At 41.7% G+C, this 12,391-nt stretch overlaps 1 protein-coding gene across 5 annotated transcripts in view; it reads left to right on the plus strand.

Annotated features, from left to right (window-relative positions):
• P4HA2 (prolyl 4-hydroxylase subunit alpha 2) overlaps positions 1–12,391 on the plus strand; it is a 179,044-nt gene that overhangs the window by 60,350 nt on the left and 106,303 nt on the right. For all 5 annotated transcript variants that reach the window (XM_040405214.1, XM_040405245.1, XM_040405236.1 and 2 more), the window contains one exon: positions 342–518. In XM_040405214.1, coding sequence (XP_040261148.1) covers positions 342–518 — 177 coding nt within the window. The remainder of the gene's footprint in view (positions 1–341; positions 519–12,391) is intronic.

Consider the following 12,391-nt stretch of genomic DNA (forward strand, 5'->3'; position numbering starts at 1 on the left):
ACAGAAAAAAATCTTAACACTGTAGGTTGCAAAATGTAAATCAGAGGCCCAATTATAAATGAATGGAAATTGCAACTGATCCTATGGATTAACTCTGTTTGTTAAAGGTGCCCATACCCTTTAAAAATGTAGTTATGTGTCCCCCTTGATACAATGACTCTGTATATCAATATAATGTTACAGTGTATCTTGGTAAATGAGTATGCTCTTTATAAAATTTCAAAACTTTATCCGTTTTCATTGTGCACTCAGAATAGGTTTGTGTAATATTAACGCTGTCATTTTAGCTAAAATTTTCTTGCCCTCTTGGTGAAAGACTTCTTCTCTGGTCTGATTTTCAGACTCCTCGAAGACAGAAGAGACTTTTCTGTCGGTATCATGATGGAAATAGGAATCCTTTACTAATATTAGGTCCTGTTAAGGAAGAGGATGAGTGGGATAGTCCACGTATTGTTCGTTACCTGGATGTTTTGTCCAGTGATGAAATTGAGAAAATTAAAGAGTTGGCAAAGCCAAAAGTAAGTAATACCCTGATTTTCTTGTACCACAAATCATAATGCACATGCATAAATAAATATATAAATTATATACAGACTGGGCAACAAGTGACAGGTCTGCCTTTTACAGGGGTTCTTTGGGAATTAATAAAATAAAATACTTTATAATACCTAAATATTACTTTTATTGTAAACACACTCCCAAATAGTTTTCATTAATTATATTGACTCTTTTTCTCTATGGCGCAATCATCAAGGGAAATAAAATGGCTGCTGCCCTATCGGCACAAACAAAACCCATCCTATTCATACAGCAGGATGGGTTACTTAAAGGGAGTCTGTCACCAACCTGACCGGTTTTAAACCGATCACATAGTTCAGTGGGACACAAAGACATGACACAGATGTTACCTTTTTGTTTCGTTTTTCAGATCATCCAAATCGCCCAAAAAGTCATTTTTATGATATGCTAATGAGCCGTTGCAAGTGCCCAGGGGCAGAGAGTTTGCAGAAAGTGCCCAAGTTCCCCCGCCTCACTCGCGCCTAACTCCGCCCCTCAGTAAGCTCAGGCCAGCCCTGTGGCTCTGTGACATCATATTTCCCTATAGGCCGTTCGTGCATCGCAGAGGCACAGAGATATGCAGTGCGCATGCGCCCTGCATATCTCTGTGCCTCTTCCCACTGTGCAGAACACTGCGCATGCCCGGGCCCGGGAGCGATGTGCGAACGGCCTATAGGGATATATGAAACCACAGAGCCACAGGGCTGGCCGGAGTTTACTGAGGGGCGGAGTTAGGCCGAGTGAGGCGGGGGAACTTGGGCACTTTCAGCAAACTCTCTGCCCCTGGGCACTTGTGACGACTCATTAGCATATCATAAAAACTACTTTTTGGGCGATTTGGATGATCTGAAAAACGAAACAAAGGTAACATCTGTGTCGTGTCTTTGTGTCCCGCTGAACTATGTGATCGGTTTAAAACCGGTCAGGTTGGTGACAGACTCCCTTTAACCACCTCAGCCCCCAGTGCTTAAACACCCTGAAAGACCAGGCCACTTTTTACACTTCTGACCTACACTACTTTCACCGTTTATTGCTCGGTCATGCAACTTACCACCCAAATGAATTTTACCTCCTTTTCTTCTCACCAATAGAGCTTTCATTTGGTGGTATTTCATTGCTGCTGACATTTTTACTTTTTTTGTTATTAATCGAAATTTAACGATTTTTTTGCAAAAAAATGACATTTTTCACTTTCAGTTGTAAAATTTTGCAAAAAAAACGAGATCCATATAGAAATTTTGCTCTAAATTTATTGTTCTACATGTCTTTGATAAAAAAAAATGTTTGGGTAAAAAAAAAATGGTTTGGGTAAAAGTTATAGCGTTTACAAACTATGGTACAAAAATGTGAATTTCCGCTTTTTGAAGCAGCTCTGACTTTCTGAGCACCTGTCATGTTTCCTGAGGTTCTACAATGCCCAGACAGTACAAATGCCCCACAAATGACCCCATTTCGGAAAGTACACACCCTAAGGTATTCGCTGATGGGCATAGTGAGTTCATAGAACTTTTTATTTTTTGTCACAAGTTAGCGGAAAATGATTTTATTTATTTATTTATTTTTTCTTACAAAGTCTCATATTCCACTAACTTGTGACAAAAAATAAAAAGTTCTATGAACTCACTATGCCCATCAGCGAATACCTTGGGGTCTCTTCTTTCCAAAATGGGGTCACTTGTGGGGTAGTTATACTGCCCTGGCATTCTAGGGGCCCAAATGTGTGGTAAGGAGTTTGAAATCAAATTCTGTAAAAAATGACGAGTGAAATCCGAAAGGTGCTCTTTGGAATATGGGCCCCTTTGCCCACCTAGGCTGCAAAAAAGTGTCACACATCTGGTATCTCTGTATTCAGGAGAAGTTGAGGAATGTGTTTTGGGGTGTCTTTTTACATATACCCATGCTGGGTGAGATAAATATCTTGGTCAAATGCCAACTTTGTATAAAAAAAATGGGAAAAGTTGTCTTTTGCCAAGATATTTCTCTCACCCAGCATGGGTATATGTAAAATGACACCCCAAAACACATTCCCCAACTTCTCCTGAGTACGGAGATACCAGATGTGTGACACTTTTTTGCAGCCTAGGTGGGCAAAGGGGCCCATATTCGAAAGAGCACCTTTCGGATTTCACAGGTCATTTTTTACAGAATTTGATTTCAAACTCCTTACCACACATTTGGGCCCCTAGAATGCCAGGGCAGTATAACTACCCCACAAGTGACCCCATTTTGGAAAGAAGAGACCCCAAGGTATTCGCTGATGGGCATAGTGAGTTCATGGAAGTTTTTATTTTTTGTCACAAGTTAGTGGAATATGAGACTTTGTATGAAAAAAAAAAAAAATCAGCATTTTCCACTAACTTGTGACAAAAAATAAAAAATTCTAGGAACTCGCCATGCCCCTCACGGAATACCTTGGGGTGTCTTCTTTCCAAAATGGGGTCACTTGTGGGGTAGTTATACTGCACTGGCATTTTCCAGGGGCCCTAATGTGTGGTAAGTAGGTAAATGACCTGTGAAATCCTAAAGGTGCTCTTTGGAATGTGGGCCCCTTTGCCCACCTAGGCTGCAAAAAAGTGTCACACATGTGGTATCGCCGTATTCAGGAGAAGTTGGGGAATGTGTTTTGGGGTGTCATTTTACATATACCCTTGCTGGGTGAGAGAAATATCTTGGCAAAAGACAACTTTTCCCATTTTTTTTTATACAAAGTTGGCATTTGACCAAGATATTTATCTCACCCAGCATGGGTATATGTAAAATGACACCCCAAAACACATTCCCCAACTTCTCCTGAGTACGGCGATACCAGATGTGTGACACTTTTTTGCAGCCTAGATGCGCAAAGGTGCCCAAATTCCTTTTAGGAGGGCATTTTTAGACATTTGGATACCAGACTTCTTCTCACGCTTTGGGGCCCCTAGAATGCCAGGGCAGTATAAATACCCCACATGTGACCCCATTTTGGAAAGAAGACACCCCAAGGTATTCAATGAGGGGCATGGCGAGTTCATAGAAATTTATTTTTTTTGGCACAAGTTAGCGGAAATTGATATTTTTAATTTTTTTCTCACAAAGTCTCCCGTTCCGCTAACTTGGGACAAAAATTTCAATCTTTCATGGACTCAATATGCCCCTCACGGAATACCTGGGGGTGTCTTCTTTCCGAAATGGGGTCACATGTGGGGTATTTATACTGCCCTGGCATTCTAGGGGCCCTAAAGCGTGAGAAGAAGTCTGGAATATAAATGTCTAAAAAATTTTACGCATTTGGATTCCGTGAGGGGTATGGTGAGTTCATGTGAGATTTTATTTTTTGACACAAGTTAGTGGAATATGAGACTTTGTAAGAAAAAAAAATAATAATTCCGCTAACTTGGGCCAAAAAAATGTCTGAATGGAGCCTTACAGGGGGGTGATCAATGACAGGGGGGGTGATCAATGACAGGGGGGGTGATCAATGACAGGGGGGGTGATCAATGACAGGGGGGTGATCAATGACAGGGGGGTGATCAGGGAGTCTATATGGGGTGATAACCACAGTCATTGATCATGCCCCTGTAAGGCTTCATTCAGACGTCCGGATGCGTTTTGCGGATCCGATCCATCTATCAGTGCATCCGTAAAAATCATGCGGACATCTGAATGGAGCTTTACAGGGGGGTAATCAATGACAGGGGTGTGATCAGGGAGTCTATATGGGGTGATCACCACAGTCATTGATCACGCCCGTGTAAGGCTTCATTCAGACGTCCGGATGCGTTTTGCGGATCCGATCCATCTATCAGTGTATCCGTAAAAATCATACGGACGTCTGAATGGAGCTTTACAGGGGGGTAATCAATGACAGGGGGGTAATCAATGACAGGGGGTGATCAGGGAGTCTATATGGGGTGATCACCACAGTCATTGATCACGCCCGTGTAAGGCTTCATTCAGACGTCCGGATGCGTTTTGCGGATCCGATCCATCTATCAGTGGATCCGTAAAAATCATGCGGACGTCTGAATGGAGCTTTACAGGGGGTTGATCAATGACAGGGGGGTAATCAATGACAGGGGGGTAATCAATGACAGGGGGGTGATCAGGGAGTCTATATGGGGTGATCAGGGTTGATCAGGGGCTAATAAGGGGTTAATAAGTGACGGGGGGGGGGGTGTAGTGTAGTGTAGTGGTGCTTGGTGCTACTTTACTGAGCTACCTGTGTCCTCTGGTGGTCGATCCAAACAAAGGGGACCACCAGAGGACCAGGTAGCAGGTATATTAGACGCTGTTATCAAAACAGCATCTAATATACCTGTTAGGGGTTAAAAAAAACACATCTCCAGCCTGCCAACGAACGATCGCCGTTGGCAGGCTGGAGATCAACTCTCTTACCTTCCGTTCCTGTGAGCGCACGCGCCTGTGTGCGCGCGTTCACAGGAAATCTCGCGTCTCGCGAGAGGACGCGCCGGCGCGTCCACCCAGAAGAGCGGGGCCGCCGCAAAGACGCAATCCTGCGTACGGCGGTCCTGAGGAGGTTAAGAGCTCTTTAGCTCAGTCCTCTAAAGTAACCTATCCTGCTGTGTGATTAGGGCAGGTTTTCTGTGTGTTAATAGGGCTATAGCCATTTTATTTCCCCTGATGATTTCTAGGAAAACAAGCCATTCTAAACAATGAAAGCTATTTGGGAATGTGTTTATAATAAAGTAATATTTAGTTGTTTTCAGGAACCCGTTTTTTGGTACATAGTGTAACCTGTCTTAAAGGGGTTGTCCGAGTTATGAAAAAAAATCTAGTAGTGTAAATCTGATGGCCAGCAATATATACATTAGCTAAGTAAGTTTTAGGCAAAAAAAACCTATTTCCTAATTTCCCTGCTTTTTTTCTGGCCCTTTGTTTACCTACAATAACAACAATCTGTATGTGTAGGACTACAAGTCCCAGCTGTACAATGACACTGCTGATGAACACAGGATCTTCCCCCTACCTGTTCTTGTGCAATGCTCTGCAGAACTCCTCCAGTCTGTCAGCTCTATGTCTGCAGGATGAGGAGGGAAGACCCTCAGCAAAGCCTCCAGCCCTCTCTGCTGCTTAAGGGGTTAAAGTTTTCTGAAGTATCCAGGGAGAGGGCAGATGGCAATGCGGGGGCATAGCACAGTGACTTCTCGTTGATCATGCCTAATTCACACTTCAGTGTTTTGTTCCGTGATTTCCATCAGTGATTTTGAGCCAAAGCCAGGTGCGGCTCTAAACACAGAACTGATGCAGATCTTTTCCTTATACCTTATGTCTGTGGAGGCTCCAATTCCTGGTTTTGGCTCACAATCACGGACGGACATGACTGAACAAAACACTGACGTGTGAATGAGGCTTTACAGACAGATCAGCTCTCTCAGGCTTGTGCACGAAACATCATCAGAGCAGGGAGAGAAGCTGACATCATGGGTCACATGGAAAGGAGCCACTGCAGATAAAACAAATGCACGGTAAAGCCCTTACATTTGCCTAGTTAGAAACCTACAAAGAACAAAAATTAACTTGGACAACCCCTTTTTAAGCTAATTTTACGCATGGCAGTTTTTCGTCCAGATACAATCAGTTTTGCAAATGGACAGCATTCGATCTGAATTCTGATCCATTTGTTTCAATAGATATGTGCACACAAGGATTGTTTTTTTTATTGGCCATCTTTGCATTCAGATAAAATTGTAGCATGTTATGTATTCTGTTTTTTTATTCAGCCCTGGCCTCATAGAAATGAATGGAGCTGCGTCAAAAACAGAAGGCATGTGGATGCGTTGTGTTTTTCACTGATGTTGCTCGGAGATGATGTTGTGGTGTTCTTCAATTTTTCTGAATGCAGACAAAACCAATTCAACTTGCATGCAAAACCATTGATTTTTCACTGAACATGCTTTCTGTATCGCTCATATAAAAAAGGCCTAATACAGTTTTCATAGTTAATTTAGTTAGAACATAGGGGGGATTTATTAAACTGGTGTAAAGTAGAACTGGCTTACTTGCCTATAGCAACCAATCATATTCCACCTTTCATTTTTTCAGCTCCTTTGGAAAATGAAAGGCAGAATCTGATTGGTTGCTATGGGCAATTAAGCCAGTTTTACTTTACACCAGTTTGATAAATCTCCCCCATAGTTTGTAGGACTGAAAACAGTTCATCTCCCATGAGACAGAAGTCAATTTTCCCCATCTTACTAGAAATCTTTCACCAATTTTCTACCTGAAGGCAGCATAAACTGATTCAGGCACACTAATTATCATTTCTGGGCAGTAGATCTTGCTGTCTTAGCCCTCATGCCCACGACCGTTCCGTTTTTTGCGGTCCGCAAACCACGGATCCACAAAAAAACGGAAGCCGCCTGTGTGCCTTCCGCAATTTACGGAACAGGCGGCCCATTGTAGACATGCCTATTCTTGTCCGCAAAACGGACAAGAATAGGACAGGTTATATTTTTTTTGCGGGGCCTCGGAACGGAGCAACGGATGCGGACAGCACACGGAGTGCTGTCCGCATCTTTTGCGGCCCCATTGAAGTGAATGGGTCCGCACCCGAGCCGCAAAAACTGTGGATCGGATTCGGACCCGAAAAACGGTCGTGTGCATGAGGCCTCCACAGCAATCTACTGCCCAGAAACAATGATTCTGCATGGAGATGAGGGATGGCTATAGCAATTTCTCGTACTCATACTATGCCGGTTTTCGCTGCATGTAAGTGCAGAGCTTCACCTCCACTTAACAACCCAGTAATCGGCTTTTCCTCGGCAGGTGTAAATGCACTTTTAGGGCTCATTCACAGGAACGTGTGCTGCCAGTTGCCGTATTAAGGACCGCATTTGCGCATCCGCAATACACAGGCACCGTTCCCTGTGCCTTCCGCATCACGGATGTGGACTCCTTCACTTCAGTGGGTCTGCAAATCCAAAGATACGGAACGGAAGCACTACGGAGTGCTTTCTGGGCTTCCGTTCCGTGCCTCCGCACTGCAGAAAGATAGAACTTGCTCTATCTTTTTGCGGAACGGACGGATCGCGGACCCATTCAAGTGAATGGATATGCGATCCCCATGGACGGTGCCTGTGCATTGCGGACCACAATTTGCGGTCCACAGGACAGGCACAGGCTTCACACCATGTGCCATATTTATTATCTAGCAACAGCCTCTGTGATAAATTTGGTGCAGTTTAACCCTTTCGCTATACCTTCTAAACCTTGAAAAACCCGTAAGCCCGTGCTTTATCGGCATTCCCGTGCGGCCAATGGGGATGCCAGCAATTGAATTTAATACTCTGGGTCTCTCTGAAGAGTAGAGTATGGTAATACTGAATTTTAAAAAAATTGAGTGGTGTAGCCTCCTACACTGGCTACAAAAACATAAAAAAAAAAAAAAATGGAAAAAGATATATAAAAAATATATAAAAATTTTAATCGCTTCTCTTTCCTTATTAGAAAAATAAATAAATACATAAATAAATAACAAAAAATTTAAACCTCATGGGCATCACCACGTCTGAAACCGCCTGTACTATTAAAATATAAAAATATTTTTCCAATATGGCGAATAGTGTAATTGAAAAAAGTAAGAAAATAGCCAATTCACCATTTTTTCAATGCTTCTCTTACCCCCAATATTTTTTATAAAATGTGATCAAAAAGTCACACTCCTAAATGGTATCAATAAAAACTACGGATCGTCCTGCAAAAAATGAGCCCCCGTACAGCTCAGTACTTTTTTTTCCCACTGCAATTAAATGGTGACATTAGAAAGTACAACTTGTCCTGCAAAAAACATATGGGTATGTGAACAGAAAAATAAAAGAAAATATGGATTCAGAAAGCTCGGGAAGAAAAATAAAAATGAAAAAACTTCCGGTATCCAAAGCATTAAAAATATCTGTATGAGGTTATGCTGTCCTACTTTTAGAATTTTTAATTTTTTTTTAATTTTTAAAAAAAATTCTTTTATAAAAATAAAAAAAAAAATAATAAGAATTTCCGTCGGAAGTATCCCTGTAAAGTATTTAAATGCTTTGTTTAGCAAAAACTAATACTAAGGCCTTATGCACACGAACGTATTTTCATTCTGTGTTCCGTTCCGGAAGGTACTCTGTGTGCATTCTGTTTCTGTATGTCCGTATTACCGTTCCGCGAAAAAATAGAACATGTCCTATTATTGTCCGCTTTACGTACAAGGATAGTACTGTTCTATTAGGGGCCAGCAGTTCCGTTCCACAAAATACGGAATGCACACTGACATCATCCGTATTTTTTGCGGACCGCTCATGTGGCCTAAGGCCTCTTGCACACAAATTTATTTATTTATATATTTTTTTGTTTACATTCCGTTTGTTTGCATTCTGTTTTGGATCCCCCCAAAAAACGGAAGGTACTCCTGTATGTCTTCCATTTCCAAATTTCCGTTCCGTTTAAAGATATAACATGTCCTATTATTGTCCGCATAACGGGGACAAGGATAAATGTTCCGTTCCACAAAAAAAGGAATGGACACAGACGTCATCCGTATTTTGCACATCCGTTTTTTGCAGACCGCAAAATACTAAAAAAGCCATACTGTCGTATGCAAGAGGCCTTATGGTACTAAAACTAAGGGTGTAGGGCAGATTCCACGCCAGAATTCCAGTAATGACCGTGTGGTGTTTGTCTCCCATTGTTTTCAGTGCTTGGCTGCGCTACCGCTCATGTGGCCAGTGATTTTAAAGCTGCAGTGCACCAAGAAAGGATATGTTCTTTCATGATGCAGTGTCCGGATGGACAAAGACAAAAAAAAAAAAACACAAAGTACAATAATGCCATTATTATAGAAAATATTCTGGTGCTAATGCTACGCTCATTTTATAAATTTGGTATTCTTGGCGCATACATTTACTACTAAATTATTTGTGCCTGTCCACCGGCGTCAAGGCGATCTCTATAGTACAGGAACCTTACACTAAATGCTACCTGTTATGTGCGATACTGTCCACCATAAAATACAGAGAATGCAGGTTCCACATGCTTGCTGAGCCGACTGTATACCTCTCCTGGTGCCAGAAGGCTTCCAATGAATGCAGGGAGAGCAGGCTACAGCTTTATACTTGCACTAATGTCCAGATGGATGCTGCGGTTTAGCTCCATTTAGTGGAACGCATCTGTGGGATTGAAACTGAAAAATTGTAGCAGAAACGTCTATTCTGCTGTCAACATTCCCTTACAGTATATTTACTGCCACCATATGACTCATTTTTCTTATGTAATTTATCATGTACATTCAATGTTGGATTTTATTTTCTGTTAAACTGTTTAGTGTGATGTGTATTTTGAACGTAGCCGTATACAGTTTGTCCAGTGATGCACAGTGACCACCTCCACCTTGTACTTCAGTAATTTGTGTGGTTTAAAAAAATTTACCTTTTGCTTTAAGTGTAACTTAAACCTAGCCTAAGACTTTATCGCATTTCTTGCATCTGGATTGTTTTTTTTACTGACAGTCCACCCATGATGGCTCTTAATGACAGGTTTGGTAGAGTATAGACTACATATAGCCACAAATTGCACTATTTTAAAGTATATTTTCAGAGAAAGTTTTGGAGTGTACATGGAAAGCATAGGTTCTCTATTTTCAGATTATGGAAAGCCAGAAAATACAGCTGGAAAAATTTAATTAAATTGTGGAGCCATGTTTCATTTTGGCTCAGCTGAATTTGATATTTTATTTGGCAGAAATACTTTTGGGAGTCAAAATAAAAACTTTTGTCACGAAGCACTAGAATTGTATGTGTACTGTCAGATCTGATCCTAATGTATGGAATACAAGGATACTATAATAGTGGTAGTATAGATGCTCATGCTTTTAGATTGTCCCTCTTCTGGGAAAAGGCCTCCATGTGGTTGTATAACTTGCCTTTAAAATGTATAGAATTAGAACAAGCTAGATGGCTGGGTTCACATCGAGGACTATCCTCAGCTAGGAAAATTCTAGAAACCAGGGTGCAACAATAAAAGCTGAAAAAAGCAAGAAATCCTACCATTGATGAGGAGAAAATCCTCATGGGTTTGTGGCTTCCTGGATTCCTCTCATTGTATTGAAATCCACTGCAATATTTCTCAAGTAATTTTCAGATCATGTGTTGAGTTGCAGCTGACTCTTGGGGTCCATTCACACGTCTGTAGAATGGATCCACATCCATTCTGCCATTATCCGGAACGGGTGCGGACCCATTCATTCTCTATGGGGCCGGAAGAGATGCGAAGAGCACACTATGGGCTCTCCACATTTCCGGAGCACGCTCCCGATCGTCCGCAGCTCCGCAAGAAAATAGAGCATGTCCTATTCTTGTCCGCAATTGCAGATAAGAATAGGCATTTCAATGGGGGTGCCAGCCAGGTGTATTGCTGATCTGCAATGCACTACAGACGTCTGAATGGAGGCTTAAAGTGTTATTTAGTGCAATGTTTTCCACATTCCCCTCCATTTCTGCTCTGCCTGCATGCTGCAGCAGGTTCCTGGGTCAGATTGTGGGGAACCCACACCTTCCAGACATTTATGGCGTGTCCTTTGGATATGCTACAAACATGTATGATGGCAGTCGGTTAGTTGATTCAGCTTTTTTTTTTTCTTTTTTTTTTTTTAAAGCAGTTACTGTATGGAAGAAAATCTGTAGATTCTGTTTGAAGTACTGTACTAAAGTAGATCAATGGCGCTGAGCGAGTTCTTCATACTGTTCTATGTAGCAGAGTTCCTGGTCCACATCTGCTTTTTTTTGAAGCAGAAAATGATAAAATTGCCAAGCCTCCCTAGTATATATTTATTCACCATAACAACTGACCGACGTGATAAAAACCACATGTAGAACCAAATTCCACACTGTTCAGATCAGCTGATCCAAGCTATAATTTGGCAATAAATGTTGTAGGATTAAATGATAAATCAGACTAGAGACTAAAGATGAAGTGGATTATCATCATTGCGCTAAACTTGTGCTTACCTAATTAGGTGTGGTCTGTGATGAGGCTTTATATGTTTGGGTGGATTAGATGTGAGGAGAGCTGGACCTGTTCACACTTGTCTGCAGCAGCATCTGTCCTGACCCCCCCCGAATGTACAATACAAAAATCAGTTAGACCAGCACCTTCAGACAGTATGAAAAAAGGGGGGGTTCAGGTGCACGATACCATGGCTGCAATGCAAAAGGAAGCAAGGACTACAAGTAGCAGCACATCGCCTTTTTTCATACTGTTTGGAGGTGCTGGTGTAACTTTGTTTTTTGCTTTGTACATTTAGGGGAGTGGCTGCCCCCTTTTGGACCATGCACTCTCACCCATCTGCCCAGGGCTTTCCTATACATCTAAAAAATAAAAATAAAAAGTATGCTGATGTAAACCTGCTTTATGGAAAAAGGGCACTATTTTTGGCCTACAACTAGTGAATGGACCCCTATCTATTGGTCTTATACAGTCCTGATCAAAAGTTTAAGACCACTTGAAAAATGGCAAAAAATCATATTTTACATTGTTGGATTTTAAGGTTCCAAGTAGAGCTTCAACATGCAACAAGAAGAAATGAGAGTGAGACAAAACATTTTTTGAGCATTCAATTAATTGAAAATAACGAATAAACTGAAACAGGCTGTTTTTCAGCTGATCCAAATTTTAGGACCACATGCCTTTTAAAAGGCCAAATCTGTGCAAAGATGTGGATTCATTGTAATTTTCTGTCAGGTAGTCACACGTTGTGATGGCAAAGGCAAAAAAACTCTCCCTTTTTGAACGTGGTCGGGTTGTTGAACTGCATAAGCAGGGTCTCTCACACTGCGTCCCACCTCAGCAGCGATGGCGC

Source organism: Bufo bufo, chromosome 1 (genome assembly GCF_905171765.1).
Source record: "Bufo bufo chromosome 1, aBufBuf1.1, whole genome shotgun sequence".
In the NCBI taxonomy this organism is placed as follows: Eukaryota; Metazoa; Chordata; class Amphibia; order Anura; family Bufonidae; genus Bufo; species Bufo bufo.